The 18,608-nt window shown below is 48.1% G+C and overlaps 1 protein-coding gene across 2 annotated transcripts in view; it reads left to right on the forward strand.

Annotated features, from left to right (window-relative positions):
* The window catches only part of ITGA5 (integrin subunit alpha 5), a 263,376-nt gene extending 245,171 nt beyond the window's left edge, over positions 1-18,205 (forward strand). For both annotated transcript variants that reach the window (XM_029595141.1, XM_029595140.1), the window contains 5 exons: positions 790-891; positions 1,111-1,230; positions 11,844-11,945; positions 12,472-12,594; positions 16,200-18,205. In XM_029595141.1, the coding sequence (XP_029451001.1) occupies positions 790-891; positions 1,111-1,230; positions 11,844-11,945; positions 12,472-12,594; positions 16,200-16,289 (537 nt within the window). In that variant the 3' untranslated portion in view covers positions 16,290-18,205. The remainder of the gene's footprint in view (positions 1-789; positions 892-1,110; positions 1,231-11,843; positions 11,946-12,471; positions 12,595-16,199) is intronic.
* Positions 18,206-18,608: the final 403 nt, after the last annotated feature.

The raw sequence follows: 18,608 nt of genomic DNA on the forward strand, positions 1-18,608 counted from the left end.
GAAAATCTCCCGACTTGCATGCATAAAGGCCACCTTATGAAGGTAAATGGATATAAATTGAGCAGGTAAAATCTCCCTGGGTATATTTTTAAAGTGAGACATCAAAATACATGAGTATAGCAGTTGCATGCCACTAATCCAGTCTGGAAAGTCTCTACTTATCCGGATAAGTGCAGTATGTATTCGTACGTTCTTTTACATGCATGTGTATGTTGCAGGAAGCAATAATGTGCATTGTATAACCTGCACATATATGATATATGCAGGTTATAAAATGCAGAATACAGAAGTAGGTTTTTGAGCGTCCATGCATCCGTGTATATAGGCGCGCATGCAGCTGTTTGAGCTACCCTCATAAGGTGGCACTGTAAGACTGAGCCTAAGAGCGTATGTGCTGTTGTCCATGACGTCTGTACAATGTGCATGCTTTTTTTAATTCTCTTTGTGACTCTGCAGCATTGCTGCAGCTGGTTTTGACATCCTTTCTTAATTTATCAATTTCTTCCTGTGATTGTAAACCAGTGACTACTTCAGAGGTTTTGTTCTTGTTCTTTGGGCCAGAATTGGTGCTTCCTCTCTGCAGAGAATATGGCCAGTCTTCTGCAGTGTTGGGCCTTGATGAACTTCTGCCCTGGCTAGCTAAGGAACACTGCAAAAAAACTCATTTCGAAAGCAAAGTTGTAGAACAAAATTATTATTATTTTTTTTTTTTTAATTATCTGGATGGGCAGTGAGGAAGGGAAGTGGTAATCATTCGTTAAAATTCTATTTTTGTTCTCCTAAATGCAGCATTCTCCAACAGAGCAGACTACAACAAGAGCACCCAGTCTGGAGCATCACATACAGAGGAGGGACCTTAACCGCTCCCCCTCAGGGACAACCCATACCTTGGTGAGTCCCTTTTACTGCTCTTTCTGGGGGTGAGATTATTGGTCCAGCAAACTGAAAACACAGACACAACAACAGGTACAGCACACGCAGCAGCAGGGTAAGCTTCCTCTTGTATATAAAATCACATAGGAGTTTGACTTGCCAGCTCTGGGGATACATCCAGTTGAGCAGGGGGTTCGATGCGCGGTACATCCTTACCTCTTCTCCCTCTCCCTGCAGCGATGCTCCCAGCCACAGGTGGAGTGTTTCCATCTGCGCTGTGACGTGGGGACACTGGAGAAGCGGGACACGGCAGTCTTGAATATGTACTTCAGAATCTGGGCGCAGACGTTCATGCAGGTGAGTTTCTGGCCTCAGCCACGCTTTCAGCAGCTCACAGGAGTGCAGCCCAAATGATGGAAGGTCTTCCTTTATGAGACTGGACTGCAATCAGTAGGAACAAAGTAACGTAGCAGTCATCTCTCGCAGTAAAAGCACTGCAGGAAAGGGGCAGCTGCCCCCCAAGCACCGAGCATGTTTCAAATCCCGCTGAAAAACAGAATGATTGGACCCAGATCTCAGCATATGGTAAAACCCCTTCCAGCATTGCCGGGGTTTTGAGTTTATTTTTCCCTGTTTTAGAGGTCTATATTCAAAAGAGAGCTGGCTAGGGAAGTTAGCCAGGTAAAAATATCTGGTTAACTTAGCTGGGATATATACCCAGAAAATTTTTAGTTAGCCAGATAAGTTTATCCAGATAACTTTATAGACGGGTCTGGCTAACTTACCAGATAAATCAAAATATTGCTACTTTCCTAGCATGTAGTCAGATGGACTCAGGACCAATGGGTTATGCTCCCCTGCCAGCAGATGGAGAGACTGAGTCAGATTTCAATAAGTTTAAAAAAAAAATATATATATATATTTACCTCCCAATTCAGAGACATTTGGAGGGGTTTCAGTAAGACTTCCTCCGGTCTCCTTGCTCGGCACACTGTACCAACGTCATTCCCAATCTCATTGGAGTAAGGGCAAGTGGGCTTCCGAGTGGGTTGAGCGGCCCCCCCGGTGGGCTAGGCCCCGCTTTAAGCTTGGTAGGCTGCGGTGGCGCCATCTTGCGTGTGTCTTTGTGCAGGCTGTATTGCCCTCCGAACATCAGTACGCAGTGTGTGTCAGTTCTGCACATGCTCTGTGCGCATAACGTCACACAAGTACGTACACGCACAGAATACAGGTAAAGCCGGGCACACGTGTTCTGAGTGCACCTCGCCACGTCACATCTAGGCACCTGAAATCTGTGTGCATAAAATTTTAAGTGCAGGCCGAAGAACACACAGTTACCGCCACCAATGGCTCCAGCAGCCAAGAAACATAAGCCTCTTTCTCTCTGCGCTGCTTGTCATATTAGGGCTGCACAGTCTGACCTGGATTCCAATTTGTCAGCACTGTAAGGAAGCCCAGGGAGAGTTGACCTTGCCGGGTTTGCTAAACCCGACTCCTCCCGTTTGGAGAATGGGTTAGCCACAGCTTTAACTGTAAGTACCCCGGATCTGAGTACCCAGAGGGAAAAATCAGCATCACCTACCCCAGTACATCATGGGCTAGGCGTGGACCCGGCTGCCTTCTCTTGGGTGGAATTTTTCCAGGGCCTTCAAGCCTTCGTACAGGCACAGTCTGCTACCTCACTTGCCCCTGTCCGGACAGAACCTCAGCTGGTAAACCCTCCCTATCCCAGTCCTATCAGCAGACCTTGAGGCATGCCTCGCCTCACCAAGGGTGTCCCTGGACCCAGACGGCACTGACAAAGAGGAGGATACAGATTCCTTGGAAGATGGGGAAATTCCCCTTGGTTTAGAATCGTGTCGGACCATGTTACAGTTTTTCCATAGAGACGAATTGCCAGCCCTGGTTTCCCAGACCCTGACAATGCTGGGAGTTTCTGGGGCAGACTCTGACGAAACCAAAGAACAACCCCATTCTGATTTCCCTATGGAAAGCCTCTTACTGCTTTCCAATACTGGGTATCCCATTCCAGGATTGACCTGGAATGGGATACCCAAAAGCAAGTTTTAAAGGGGGATGAGAGTTTAAAACCCTATACCCACTGGATCCGGCAGTGAAGAGAGCATTTGTGTTTCCCTAAAGTGGATGCACTGGTCTGTGCCGTCTCTAAGTGAACAGCTATCCCAGTGGAGGGAGGAGCAGCTATAAAGGATGCGCACGATAGACGGATGGAGTCCATCCTTAAACAGGCCTTTGACGCAGTAGTAATGACCTTACAGATTGCTTGTTGTGCCCTGGTAGCTCATTTGTCCCTTCTCCTCTCTCAGGAGGTGGATGACTTAAGGGTGAATTCCAAAGCAGTTATGGATCCTACCACCGCATTTTTAGCTGACACGGGCTTGGATCTAGTCTGTTCTTCGGCCAGAGGAGTGGCCTCAGTGGTGGTGGCCAGAAGACAGCCATGGCTGCGGAATTGGTCAGCAGATGCAATCTCCAAGGCAAATCTTACAAAGATGCCTTTTAAAGGATCACTCCTTTTCGGAAGCGAATTGGAAATCCTGGCCAGTAAATGGGGCAAATCTCCAGTTCCCTGGGTACCAGAAGATAAGAGAAAGCAGTTAGAGCCCCTTGCCTATGAGGGGTTGATCTAAGGGCTCCCAACACTTTTGCCCCTATGGAAACTTGACATTTCAGAGGTCTAGGCCCTTTGGGAGGTCTCAGTCCTTTTGTAGACAGTCCAAGAGAGAGAAGCAGGCTCGGGTTCAGGTTTGTCCCGAACCGCCGACCCACCCTCAGAACGAAGAGATAGGGGGTAGACTGTCCCTTTTCTACCAGAGGTAAGGGTCGAGATCTCTTCGGACAAATGGGTACTGGAGGTCATACGAGAAGGATATGCGCTGGAATTTCACAACACTCCTCTGGACATATTCATGATGTCTCCTTGCCACTCCCAGCACAAGAAGCAGGCAGTGGAGACTACTCTTGTAAGGCTCCTCAGGATGAGGGCTATAATCCCAGTACCTGCGCCCCAGGAAAATGTGGGATGTTATTCCATGTATTTCATCGTACCAAAGAAGGAAAGTTCCTTTCACCCCATCTTGGACCCTCGAGTGTCAACCATCTACAAGTGAATCATTTTCACATGGAAACCCTATGCTCTGTACAATAATGGCCGTACAATCGGGAGAGTTCTTAACCTCCCTGGACCTATCAGAGTCCTACCTACGTATTCAAATTCATCAAGAACCGCAACAAGTCCTACGCCTTGTGGTACTGGGTCACCATAATTAGTTCCGGGCACTGCCCTTTGGCCTAGCCACCACCCCTAAACACTTTCCAAGATTATGGTGGTCGTAGCAGCAATGTTGAGAAAAGAAGGAATCCTGGTGCACCTGTACTTGGACGACTAGTTGATCCAGGCCAAGTCCGTGGAAGAAAGTCTTTGGGTGACCACCTTGCTTTAGGAACTGGTTGTGTCATAAACCTGGACAAAAGCAGTCTCAAGCCTCCCAGTCCTTGAAATATCTGATAGTCCAATTCGATTCCAGGCAGGGCAAGGTCTTCCTTCCGACCACACGGATAAGGAAGTTGACGTCCTAAGTGCGTCAGTTGATGAGCACAATATGACAGTTATCTCCAAGTTCTCAGTTTTATGGCAGCAACCCTGGAGGTAGTGCCATGGGCGAGGGCAACCGCTTCAACGTTCACGACTGTCCAGTTGAAACCTGCAGTCACAAGACTATTTGATTTGCTTCCACTTACCGATGGGAGTATGCTCTCAGCTCCAGTGGTGGATACAGGAAGCTCATCTGAGCAGGGGTGTACCCCTGTGCTTTCCAAACTTGCTGGTCCTTACAACAGATGTGAGCTTCCGGGTCTGGGGAACTCACTGTCAGGGACATTGGACCGAGGAAGAGGCCCTCCGGAACATCAGCCGTTCTGAAGCACGGGCAGTCAGATTGATGTGACTACAATTCAGCCACAGACTCCAGGGTCAAGTGGTCTGTGTAACATCGGACAACACAATTACAGTAGCCTACATCAACTGCCAAGGTTGAACCAAGAGGCAGCAAGTGTCACAGGAGATAGATCTCCTTATGGAATGGGCAGAAATACATCTACAGATGATCTCACCCTCCCTCATTGCAGGAAAAGACAACGCAGTCTGCTGCGTCCTCTGTTGCTTTTCTTCTGCCTAACTCCGTTCATCTTGGGAAGATGGCTGCCTCTGCCTCTCTACGCCGACCCCTCCGCGTGGGCGATGGCGTTCGCCATCTATCCCCCAGGATTACCTAGGGCACACGCTCACACAGCCCCGTCCTTTATGTGCGTCATGGCGGGAACCTCAGGGGCATCCCCACCGCATGATTGTCACAAGCACAGGACATTTAAACCCAATTCACAAGTCCAGCTACGAGTTAGCAAGGAATCCTCCATGCTTATCTCTTTGCTACCAGACGCTCTCGCTCTGTGTACACTCTTTTCAGGACGCCTAAGGCACCCGCTCCTCGGAGGCCTTGCCTCGTTCCTCTCTACCCTCCAGGATATCTGCTACCAACAAGGACGCCCAGGTAACCGCTCCTTGGGGCCTTGCACGTCCAAGATCTCCGCTCCTCTGGGCTCTCTCATACTACAACTACCAGCATTAGAGTGAGTACTGACACATCAGTTCTGTCTTTGCTGTGTCTCATCTCTCTCTGCATAGACTCCAGACACCCTGCACTGTGGGTCTGGTGAGACTGTGGACCTGCCATTCCACTCTGCTATGTACAGACGGAACAGTATCATCTGGCTCTCCTCTCCTAGCTGGGATCTTCACCCGACCCTCTGGTTACCATCTATGTTGCAGTACAATAAAGATATATCTCTGTGTCCATCTCTGCTTAGAGCTAGCCTATCACTGCAAGTCCCCACAGGGTCCTGCCCTATGGGAGGAGTCCTCTCTTACAGCGACCAAGGGGCCCACGCTTCAATGTCCAAAGTACAACACAGAGCAAACTTTCTAAGCAGGGAGAGTCTGGATCCAGGAGAGTGGGCATTGTCAGCCAAAGCCTTTCACCTGATAGTAGATCGCTGGATATCCCATCCATCGACTTGCTGGCTGCATCTCACAATGCGAATGTTCCCCGTTTCTTCAGTCGCAGAAGAGAATAGTGGTCCTTGGGGATCGACACTTATTCAGACCTGGCCGGAAGAAGAGTTGCTATACGCCTTCCCTCCGTGGCCCCTGCTGGGCAAGGTCATTTGCAGAATTGGGCACCACAGGGGTTAGTCTTACTAATAGCTCCAGATTGGCCTAGGCGTCCATGGTATGCGCACATGTGGAGACTCCTGGTGGAGGTCCCCCTGTACCTCCCACCGCACACAGACCTACTACAGCAGACTGGTCCACGAGGATTTGACTCATAGAGAGGGCTCACCCGATGATGCGAGGATATTCCGTGGCAGTAATTGCGACCTTACTCTGCGCATGGACGTACTCTATGCCCCTAGCGTATGTGCAGCCAAGGATCTACTGGCCACCCGTCTCACTGCCCAAGTTCCCAGGTTCTTCAGCTGCAGACGAGAGCCGCAATCCCTAGGAATCAACGCCCTCATTCAGACCTGGCCAGAGGAAGACCTTCTGTACCGCCTTCCCTCCATGGCCACTATTGGTCAGAGTCATCCGCAAGATAGAGCATCACAGGGACTAGTTCTGCTTGTGTCCCCAGACTGGCCAAGACAACCTTGGTACACAGACATGCGAAGACTCCTTGTGGGGAACCCTCTGTGCCTACCTCCACACAGGGATCTTCTCCGGCAGGGCCTGATCCTCCACGAAGATCCGTCTCGATTCGCTCTTATGGTCTGGCCCTTGAGAGGACTCGCCTGAAGAAGCGCGGTTACTCAAAGGCTGTGATTGACACCCTGCTCCTAGCACGCAAGTTCTCCACATCCCTGTCTTACTTACGAATCTGGAGAGTGGTCGAAGCCTGGTGTGAGGACCGTGGGATTCTCCCGTGGACAGCCAAGATCCCCATGATTTTGGAATTCCTACAGGTCGGGATGAAGAAAGGGTTGTCCCTCAACTCCCTCAAGGTCCAAGTTGCCGCACTGACCTGTTTCAGAGCCGAAGCAGACGGCATCAGACTATCAACCCATCCAGACATGTCCCACTTCCTGAAAGGGGTTAAACAGCTCCGACCACCCCTAAAATGGCCGGTGCCCCTATGGAATCTCAATCTTGTATTAGACTTCCCAGCTGGGGCTTCCTTCAGACCAACACGCAGTCTGTCAATACGCCTCTTAACATTGAAGACAACATTCTTGGTGGCAATATGTTCAGCTTGTTGTATCTCCGAACTACAGGCACTATCCTGCCGGGAACCATTCCTTAGGTTCACGCCTGGAACCATACAACTGCACACGGTCCCCTCCTTCTTACTGAAAGTGGTTTCCCAGTTTCATGTGAACCAAACCATCAAACTACCATCTCCAGATGAACATAAGGACTCGGAAGACTTGTGCCTTCTTTGCCATCTAAATGTCGACAGACTCCTAGTCCGATACCTGGAAAGATCGGAACCTGTGTGCAAAACAGACCACCTGTTCGTTCTTCACAGCGGGAAGAAACAAGGGGACGTTGCCTCGCGGGCGACCATAGCCTGCTGGATCAAAGTATGGCAGCTTACATAGAGGCAGGGAAACCTTTACTCCTATAGGTTAAGGCTCACTCTACGAGAGCCCAGGCAACCTCCTGGGCGGGAACCAGGCTGCTGTCACCAGCCAAATCTGTCAGGCGGCCACGCGGTCCTCCTTACACACCTTCTCCAGGTTCTACCGCCTGGATGTTCAGGCCCAGGAGGACACAGCCTTTGCAAGGGCAGTACTAAATGGGCCACGGGCAGCCTCCCGCCCCATCCTGGAGTAGCTTTTGTTCATCCCATTGGTCCTGAGTCCATCTGGCTACACCCTAGGAAATGGGGAAATTACTTACCTGATTATTTCATTTTCCTTAGTGTAGACAGATGGACTCAGCATCCCGCCCACGGCTGCCCCAGAAAAGGGAGAACCTCGGATGGCAAACCTCGAGACTTAAACAAATACGGGTAAGCCACGGCCTACCCCTAGTTCAAGACACCCACAGTTATCCGGTGTCTGCGTTAATCGGTTGAGTGCACTAGCTGTCTCCAGTTTGGAAATCAGTTGAACCAGTCAAGTTTTAATCAAGTTTAAGCAAGTTATTTATGCAAAGATATAACCTCATTGGCTTTTCGAAGACATTATACAGCTTTTTCGTTCATTTACATGCTGGGTGCGGAAAGGGTTATGTGTCTATTTTAGGAAGCGCTAAGGACGCGTGAAACTGGCGCTTCCTAAAATAGACACATAACCCTTTCCGCACCCAGCATGTAAATGAACGAAAAGCTGTATAATGAAGGAATTAGCTATTCCCCTCCGATACTGTAACAGGCGCTGATACTATCTCCTCAGTAACCCGCTGTTTTGCCACGGCCTTAACGTGTTAGTTTACCGCCTCCCCCTAGTAGGTGTTAGTGTAGTGTAGTGTAAAAAACATTGCTTACCCGCCCTGGTCCCGTCCGGTCTCCGGTCCAGCCCGTCCGGTCTCCGGTGTAGCCCCAGTCCGGTCTCCTGCAGCCCGTCCGGTCCCCTCCTCCCGAAGCAAAAAAAAAAAAAACCGAAAAAGTAGCAAGGCTCGGGCCTGCTACGGTAGTCCCTTCTCCCTTCCTCCCGATTTCGCACGTGCATCCATCCAGGCAGAGCGAGCCGGCGGCGAAACGACCTCCAGCTCCCTCTGCCTGGATGACCGCACGGCCCCGCCAGAATGAATGCCCGTGCGATTTTGGCGCTCATGCCATGAGCGCCAAAATCGCACGGGCATTCATCCAGGCAGAGGGAGCCGACGGCGAACGACCTCCGGCTCCCTCTGCCTGGATGAGCGCCAAAATCGCACGGGCGGGTAGGCGGCAGCGGCAGCGGGATCCGGGGGGGGCAGCGGCAGCGGGATCCGGGGGGCGGGTAGGCAGCGGCGTGTTCGATCGGGCGGGCGGGTAGGTGGCAAAAAAAAAACTTTTCTGAAGCCATCAGTAGCTCCCCCGACGAAGACAAAAAGATGGCCGCCTGCATGGGGGAAAGCGTGCAATTGGCCGCTGAAGACGTGACGTCACATCCCGTGACGCCAAACGTCGTGACGTCACGTCTTCAGCGGCCAATTGCACGCTTTCCCCGTGCAGGCGGCCATCTTCGTCTTCGTCGGGGGAGCTACGATCGTGTTCCTGCTGATGGCTACGATCGTGTTCCTGATGGCTTCAGAAAAGTAAGTTATTTTTGCCGCCGCTGCCGCCTACCTGCCTACTCGCCCGATCGAACACGTACCCACCCGCCCCCCGGATCCCGCCGCTGCTGCTGCCGCCTACCCGCGCGATCGAACACGCACCTTTGGTTTTTTTTGCTTCGCCGCTGTGTCTCACCTCCTCCCGGAGCAAGGCTGCTTTCGTGCCCTGCTCCGGGAGGAGGTGAGACACAGCGGCGAAGCAAAAAAAACCAAAAGCAAGAAGTAAGTCGCTTCGCTGCCTCCCTCCTCCCGGTGCCTGTCATTCCAAATGTCATTTGAAATGACATTTGAAATGACAGGTACCAGCGCACCCAGGTTACTGTATAGGCGCTGTATTAAGCGCCTATACAGTAAAATGGGTTGCGCGGGCATAACCCTTCCCTAACGCTTCACAGCCGCGGCATGCATTTGCATGCAATTAGAAGAGAGTATCAGGCGCTAGGTCAAGAGAACTGTGCGTGCGGGGAGGAAGGGTGCGCCTGACACTGCCGCACTGTTTCTACCGCGGCCTTACAGTATCGACCCGTATGTAGCCAGATAAGTAGTTAATCCAGTAAGGGGTGACTGCTGAAGCAGCAGTCAGTTCAGACAGTGCCACTTAGCTGGCTAAGTTGCAGTGAATATCGGGTGTTTAATGTTTTAGTCTGCAGTGGCATGGAGGAGGATTTATGACACAGCTGAAGCATTGGAGTTAGGTTTTCCAGGGAGCTGTGACCTGGCTGTTTACACCCTGCGCAGTTTTACACATTCCTGGCCCCGAAGAGCTTCCACCAAGGTGGCTGCCTCCACATTTTACAAGTATGAACTTGTAAAGTACTTGGTGATGGTGTTTGTGTTTTTAAAAATGCTTTATAATTGCACCCTTGTGTGCAGTGGGACTAGCGGTTTCTCAGTGGATGGAGCAGCAGTGCTATCTAGTGATCGCAAAGTTAATTACATTTTTTTTTTGTTCTAAATGCCGTTCACTGTATCTTTCCTGATGATCCTCTTTTTATAATGCTTCAGTTGAAAGCTTTAGGGCTTTTGAGCTCATTCTCAGCAGCTAAGAGTTCCTTTCTGTGTAACTTTGTCCTAGAAAAGCTTGGGGGTCGGGGGAGCTAAATTCGTTCTGAAGCGAATGCAAGGAAACCGGGGGGAAAAGCAGAGGGCAGGGCAGCTTTACCCCTCTATGGAACAGCGCTATCATGATTACTTACACCGGTGAAGGTGCCCACCCTGTATGCGGGTGGAAATGTGTGCGTTTCCCCACGGTGCTGGTTTCATTAATTTATTTTGATATATGTTCTGACTCTCCGGCACTTCAGAGCAGATCCACGTTCAGGTCCTGTGTAGGTATTTCCCTGTCCCGAGAGGGCTCGCAGTCTTAAAGACCTCATTTAGTTAAGCATTTTTCCCCGTAGACCCAGAATAGGAGAAAAGCCTTTATTAAATCTAGGCCATAAGTTTGTACCTGAGGCAATGGAGGGTGAAGTGACTTGCCCAAATCACAAAGAAAATCGGTGGGATTTGAATCCTGGCTTCCCTGGATCGCAGCCAGCTGCTCTGAACAGTCTTTACCTGTATTTTTTTTTGGAGATGTTTCTGGGATGGTGGGGGAAGCAACACCATGTGTAATCTTGCCTTTTGTGGGGGGTTTTGGCCATAAAAAAATACTCGATGAAAAAGCAGGTGCGAGTCTCTACAAGCATTCTCCCCCCCCCCTCCCCCCATCTCCAGGACAATTTTCAGAGGAAAGCATCTGTGGATTTTGCACCTGTCCACATGGTTTTGGAAAGTGCTGCTTTACAGGGTTATTTTATAACACTGCGGCCAGGGCTAAAATCTGTGTGTGACTTGTACCTGCAGATATTCGCCAGCATTTTCAAAGTGAAGTTATGCACACAAGTTTGCTTTGAAAGTGCTCAAGTAATTGGCCTGCTATGAGCAGAGATTCACTGGCATAAAGTTACACCTCCTCTTTGAAGGATGTAAATTAGGCACTTTTTTTTTTTTTTTTAAGTACAGGATGCCTATAAATTTCAGCTCTGGCCCATGGAATGCTTCTCTGCAGTTTGTATGGAAGTGTGCATGTAACCAGGCTACACACACACACAGCCTCTGCTTTTTTGTAAGCGCCATTTGTGCACATACGTGGCTTTCATAATCGACCCCTGCACGATTAATTTTTTTTAGCAGGCCTAACTCCCATGAGCTTCCTCTGACCTTCCTACTACTTTCCCCCACTACAGCATCAGAGAGAGGACTTACCTTTTTTTATAGACCTGTTTAAAGCTGCATTCATATGCTCTGTTTTGAATTCAGTCAGGACTCCCACCCCCATCCATGTTCTCCTGGACCTGAGAAGCGATACTAAACCCGGCACAGGTAAACTGGATCCTCAGAGACTGCCCTTCCACCAAGTTACTTTAAAAGTGTCCTGGAGCCTCACAAAGGACAAAACTATCTTATTCCAGAGAGACTACAAGGTCTGTGCGAACAGCCCTACAACACGGGCACTCTCTCTTATTCTTGGCCCCTCTCTCCCACGTATTTGTCTTCCATGTGCTTCTGCTTGCTCCTGCCTCTGGTCCATGGGCCTCCATTTCTCCAGAATAATAATTTTGAGTCAGATGGTAATCCTCCATTTGCCTTTCAGAAAGAGAATCAGCCATTCCTGCTGCAGTGTGAAGCAGTGTATCAGATCCAGCGCATGCCGTATAAAATCTTGCCCCGGGACTATCCCAGAGGTTCATACCAGGTAAGTACTGCCCAGTGCTGGGTGTCTGATGAAGGATCTCCTATATCACAATGGGGGAGTGGCGAAGGGGACTGATGGGGGCAAATCCTGCATTTCTTCACTGCTTCCCCATCATCTGAAGCTTGATGTCTGTGTCTGAGCTCTGCAAATGGTATGATAGGTTTCCATTTGGGAAACAGAGATCATATTGCTAGTGAATGAACACACGGTGTGCCAGAGCTGAAGAAATTGGACATTAGCACTTACGTTCTAGATGCACTGGAATTTGTGCGTTGTAACCCCCTGCTGATAACTTAGCAATGTGCGCGTGGATGGGAGGGTGAAGGGAGGAAGACAGCATGAAGGCTGAGTGACACGGGTTTGGAGACACTATTCACATATTATTTATTAATCAAACTTCATTACACGCCTTGCATCCAAAAATATCAAGGCTCCTTTCCCTCTGCTCACCTTCCTCCCTCCCTGTGTTCATTGTAGCGTAAGAGGTGCCTTCCACATTTCACGCTTCTGTCCCTTGGTTTTAAAGGTGAACACATCAATTCACTGGAGCAAACCAGAGAGCAGCTATGGGGTTCCTCTGTGGATCATTATCCTGGCCATCCTGCTGGGCCTGCTCCTCCTGGGACTGCTGATCTACGTCTTATACAAGGTAAACCTAGGTTCTCAGCTTGTCTTAGGATCTGTGGTTAACTCCTGGCTCCCCTGTCTGGCTTGCTCACTCTCTCTACCTCCCTCTCCCTGTCTCTTGTACATACACCCCCAGCACCCTGACACGATTGTCCCAACCTTACCTGTGCAGCCATTCACTTATTTCATTTCCTAGGGCCAGTATCCTGGGGCCTTAAGACCTGATTATTCTTCACCTGTCCTATCCAAGAATGCACAAACCCAGAATATGATGCCCAATAAAGATTTCCGGGCCTGTGCAGGATTTTATAAGTTATCATTTGCACAGATGAAGGTGGAGAAGTGCAAGTACATACAATACAATAGTGAAAGCACAAGATATCAAAGTGCAGCACCAAAATGCGTACGGATCCTTAAACTTCAAAGGACGAATCAGTCCAATATAATAGGTGCCAAGCGACATAAATCTTTAATGAGGTGTATGCAGGTGAAATACAGGTAGGTCCCCCGGCACGGACCATGTTTCACCACTCCGGCTGCATTGGGAGGGACAGAAGCCCAAAGCTAGTAGTTAACCATGTGAAATAAAATAGTAATATGGCTTGGCATCTTCAGGTTGCATATGGGGAAGTCCAGGCAGCTCAAAAGACCACTAATAGTCCCCCAAATCTCATGGACATTGAATAAGGAGTTCAAAAAGTTAATACTGGACCCATGGGGATGCAGAAAACAAAGCCTAGAGAAGCCCACAAGTTATCAATTACCATTGTTTTTCCAACTCCACAACCCTTCCTGGGAAAAGAATTTCCAAAATTATGGGGGGGGAAAAAGACAAAAAAGAGGTACAGCAGAATGAAGAATGTCCATAGTCCTGATACTCATGGTATCAGCCAGATTTGGTGCTGTATAGTCATTCTGATACCCTCAGTCCATAATGGCCGATAGTCATGTCTTAGAATAGCACATTTGTGTAATCATTTCTGTACTGACTTAACAGGCATGAATTTGCCATAATGCGTGGGGGTGGCATCATTCAGTACGGACAAGAACGCAACTTTCAGAGTTCAGTGAAGACTTGATTGAGCACGCTCTGGAATTCCCATGTGCGCACTGCCTCGTGAGCCCCTCATTCTGGTTTTGTCTGAGCTATCGTGCAGACGTCATCCCGGTCCTTCTCTTCCTAATTTATTTTCTGCCCTTTTTTATAGGCCTTGTTCTGTCTTTTAGCATAATTTTTTTTTTAAGCCATTGCCTTGGCAGCCCCTCAACTGAACTTTTCAGTTCTGCAAAAAAATAAAATAAAAAGTTTGTGAAATGGAGTATAAAGGATATGGGGTGCTTGAGCCCTTAGTGCTGCAGTGTAGTTGACGGGACAGTCTGGAGCTTCACCTTTACCAGCCGCAGCCTCCACGGGTTCTGGAACAGCAAACCGAGGGAGACTAGGACACACAGAAGACATGATGTTAGGTTCCATATTAGAAGCTACCATCCAGGAAAGAGATCTAGGCGTCTTAGTGGATAATACATTGAAATAATCTGCTCAGTGTGCTGAGGCAGTCAAAAAAGCAAACATAATGTTAGGAATTATTAGGAAGGGAATAGAAAATAAAACTGAGGATGTCATAATGCCTCTGTATTGCTCCATGATGAGACCGCACCTTGAGTACTGTGTATAATTCTGGTCGCCGGATCTCAAAGATATAGTTCCACTGGAGAAGGTACAGAGAAGGGCGACCAAAATGATAAAGGGGATAGAACAGCTCTCCTATGAGAGATTCTCCTAGGAAAGACTAAAGAGGTTAGGACTGTTCAGCTTGGAGAAGTCTGCTGAGGAGGGATATGATAGAGGTCTACAAAATCATGAAATGACTTGAACAAATTAATGTAAATCGGATATTTACTCTGATAGGACTAGGGAGCACTCCATGAAGTTAGCTAGTAGCTCTTTTAAAACAAGTCAAAGAAAAATCTTTTTCACTCAGCGCATAGTTAAGCTCTGGAATTCATTGCCAGAGGATGTGGTTACAGCAGTTAGTGTAACTGGGTATAAAAAAGGTTTGGATAAGTTCCTAGAGGAAAAGTCCATAAACTGCTATTAATTAATAAGCAATAGTGGCTTGAGATTTATTTAATGTTTGGGTACTTGCCGGGTACTTGCCAGGTACTTGCCAGGTACCTTGTGACTTGGACTGGCCACTGTTGGAAGCAGGATGCTGGGCTTGATGGACTCTTGGTCTGACCCAGTTTCGCATATTGCATGTTTTTATGTTAAGTCCTTATGTAAGGAGGGCAAGAGATCAATTGCTGAAACAAGGTGAGGGTGTCCAGGGAGTCCTTATATAGGGCTAAGGCTGCTGATATCATCTATAGGCGCTGCTGCCTTTTCCCGCCAAGGGCCCTTTAAAGGGGATGATGTCAAGCGTGCACGCCTATGGGGGGGTTGGCTGGAGGCAGTGGTTATGGTGACATCTGCCTCATGCGTGAGGCTCGGTGGTGTCCCGCCGCATGAGTGAGGCCAGCTGCTGCAGCATCAGGGGTGAGTGCGGTGGACTGCAGGGATGTCCCGCAGGCTGCCCAGATGTAACATGGAGAAGTCTGGGGCCAAGAAAACTCTGGTCAGTAACTTCAAGGACTTCATCTGTGGGCTCTGGATGTCCATCCACAGAGTCTCATTCGGCTTGCTGTCAATGCCTGGGGTCAGGTCATGACTCTGCCAAATGCTACAGGTGCGGTCAGATGTCCCTACAGGCACAACACTGTGCCTGCAAAATGGGGGGCCCTGTGGAAGGTGTAGCGGAGCCACTCCTCATCTCGGAACAAGGCAGCAACAGACTCTCTCAGCACAGAAAATCAAAGCAGGATTCCTCCCCCTCCTGTTTTGCAAGGCTTCGCCCCGCACTCCAGCCTCCCCCCCCCCCTCCCCCCCTCCCCTCTCCCATGGACCCTGCTCCCAGATCCCTTTCAGGTCAGGGGTTGCACAAGGTACTGGCAAGAGAAGAGCATCTAAGAGGTACAAGGGATCCTCTCCGGAGCTCTCTCCCTAGGCAGTGAAGAAGTCTGCATTGTGGCTGTAGCCCTGATACTATACCCCTATATGGTTTTATGTTGGACACATCTGCTGGCTTCAGAGATAGTGGGTACAGTTCTAAGTAGCCATATTGGTCCCGGAGCAAACTGGTTTCTTGGGAGGCTGTGATTCCTTTTACTGGAGTTCCATAAGAATTATCCAAAAAGGATATTTTATAGGGGCTTTTGAGACTATACTATCCCTTCCATCTTCAGATGTTAAGAACTGCTGCTTGTGGATACATGTAAAGAAGGGACCCGTGTCATCTCAAAAGCTCCTATACAGATTCGTCTTTGGGTAATTCTCATTCTGATCCAATTTAAAAAGTATTGTTCCATGCCTTCAGTCTTTCAGCAGTTACAGGAGATGCCAGCACAAGACATTGTGGGAATGCACATAGACCTATAGTGCAGCCTTTATACAAGCTAGAGAATTAGTCTGCAAAGCTTATGCTTCTAACTCCTCCATAACATTTTGTATATATGTATTTCCTATGTGTGTTTATATATAATATACCTGATTTCTGTGTGGTTTTTTTTCTCTCTTTTTTTTTTTTTCAGCTGGGTTTCTTCAAACGCTCTCTGCCTTATGGAACTGCCATGGAAAAAGCTGAACTCAAACCCCAGGCTGCATCAGAGCCTAGGCCATAATCTTCACTGTCAATTTATTTTCCTCCTGTTGCTGCCCAAAGATGCCTGAAGAGAGACTAATTTTGAATAACTGTGGGCAAAAAATCACTCTAAATGGTGGGTCAAGAGAGAGCAAGAGGTCCTGCAGCTTCCTGTTCCAAATTCTGCTAGCTGGGGTCTGGGTGGGGGTGTGGTGTAGGGGGGTGGTAGAGAGGAACTAGCGACCTGCACTCACTCCCTCCTGTACCCTTTCAGAAGTGAGAAAATAGCCCAGACGGCAGAATTCCCTTGTTCCTCCACCACTTCAGAGGGAGGGAACTCCCCACATTGAGGAGAAAATGGCACAGACAGATTTCTATTGTGGCAGAAGGGGGGATACGTGCCATCAAACTGGCACTCACTCTGGCAGCTGTAAACCAAGAATGGACAAAAATTTGATGGGATTTCTGAACAAAATGCGGAAGATGTGACACAACAGCATCTATTCCAAGGATCCACCGGTGAGAAGCGGCCACAGTGGGGAAGGGGGTAGTAGATACTGCAGACCACTGCCCCTACCTCAGTGACAAGATGACTGACACTGTTAAACCCACTGGGTATCACTGGGACTGTAAATCAAGTGCAGTGTGCGCTCATCAAGCTTGGACAATTGCCCTTTTTTCCCCCTCATTTTCATTTTGTTTTTAAAGTTGGGAGTGATCTATTTTTTATTTTATTTTTTTTATACCCCCCCCCAAAAAAAAAATGTTTGCTAAATTGTGAGGGTGCAGCCAAGGCCATTCCATTTGGCAACACTAACCCAAGAGAGAGACGGCTTATGGTGATGACTTGGGTCTTTTAGGAGTGTGGTGCTTTTGCTGCTGATTATGGGGAGATTGAGACACAGCAGAGATGCCACAAGCTGTGGATGCAGATAGGGATGTTCCCCCAGCTGTAGGGGCAAGGGGTCGGCTGCTGGGATTTGGGTGCTTTGTTGGTAAAGACAGTGACTGGATTTTCCGACGACAGATTAATACTTGAAAGTTGAGGGATGTGCCCTCAAGGAAGGTCTCCAAGGAGACTTCTGCTTTTTTTTATGGGTGATTTTTCAGCACAAAGTGAACTGTTTTTTTTATTTTTACATGTCTTTTATACAAAGAAACAGCTGGGATAAAGCTTTCATCACATCTACCCAATTGCTGAACCCAACCCGTACCCCCTCAAATCTGAGTTAAAGGAGGAGGCCATTTTGTTTTGCTTGGCTCAGTTGACTTACTGTTAAGGCTGAGTCACTTCCTTTTAGAAATGCACTAAACAGTTGCCTTTGAAAGCTGATGTGACATGGTGAAGACAAGTAAAAAAAAAATAGGCAAGTTTAGCAAAGATGGTCACCTTAGATATTGGTCTTAAAGAGCTACTGTTGCCTCAGGAAAAAAACACTTGGGCACTGTTTAATTTTTTTGCAAAGTTTAATTTAAATATTTAATTTTTCCCATCGGGGACATTACATTTGTGAACAAATCAAGGAGAAAAAAATACATACAAGATGGGAAGTTAAATTGGTTGGAATAGTCCATTCTCTAGGCCTTTCTGAGCGTTGTTGTTGGATTTTCAGCTATTTTTGCTGGAGACTCAGATACATTTGCATGGCCTGGAACTCAGTAAATCCTAGAATGGAAAAAAAAAGGGGGGGGGGGAGCGGTTGGGTTGTGTGTATGTGTGTGTGAGAAGATTGGAAAACACGAGAAAAAGTTGGAAGGTGTAATGACATTTCAGGATTGTTCCACGAAGGCATCTGGTGCCTCTTTAAAGAATAAATTAAGATGCCAAAGATTTTTCAGTACAAGGAAAGACAGCCATTTATTCCTTAAAAAAAAAAAATTAAACCACAAAACCCACAGCTGATCCATTTGTTTCCAGTTTCATTTCGCACTGATTCCAGAACCTATTTTCAAAGGCCACTAATTAAAACTAAGAAGGCAGGAGTACGGTTTCTCCTGCCCTAACATACAGGTGAGGAGTTGATGTTGATGTTAATTTAATGTGTTGGAAGTGCAATAAAGTTTTTTTTATCAGATTTTTTTTTTCTTTTTGTACATTACTGTTGTATGTCCTTTGGAGTTGCTGGGAAGAACTAATGGTAACATGACTGCAAATGTGCCCACCAGTCCATAGAAACAATGACGTCAAGCCAGTGTAAGCCTCACTCGCTCTTACACTTGGGATGCCAGGTGCTTCTTGCCCACTCATGGGTAAGGAAATTGCTCGTTAGCATTGTTTGGTGGTGGAGCAGATTGATCTTTAAAAAAAATATATATATATAAAACCCGCATTCATCCATAGCTCAAGGGTGGGGTACAA

This window comes from Rhinatrema bivittatum, chromosome 3 (genome assembly GCF_901001135.1).
Source record: "Rhinatrema bivittatum chromosome 3, aRhiBiv1.1, whole genome shotgun sequence".
Classification (NCBI taxonomy): Eukaryota; Metazoa; Chordata; class Amphibia; order Gymnophiona; family Rhinatrematidae; genus Rhinatrema; species Rhinatrema bivittatum.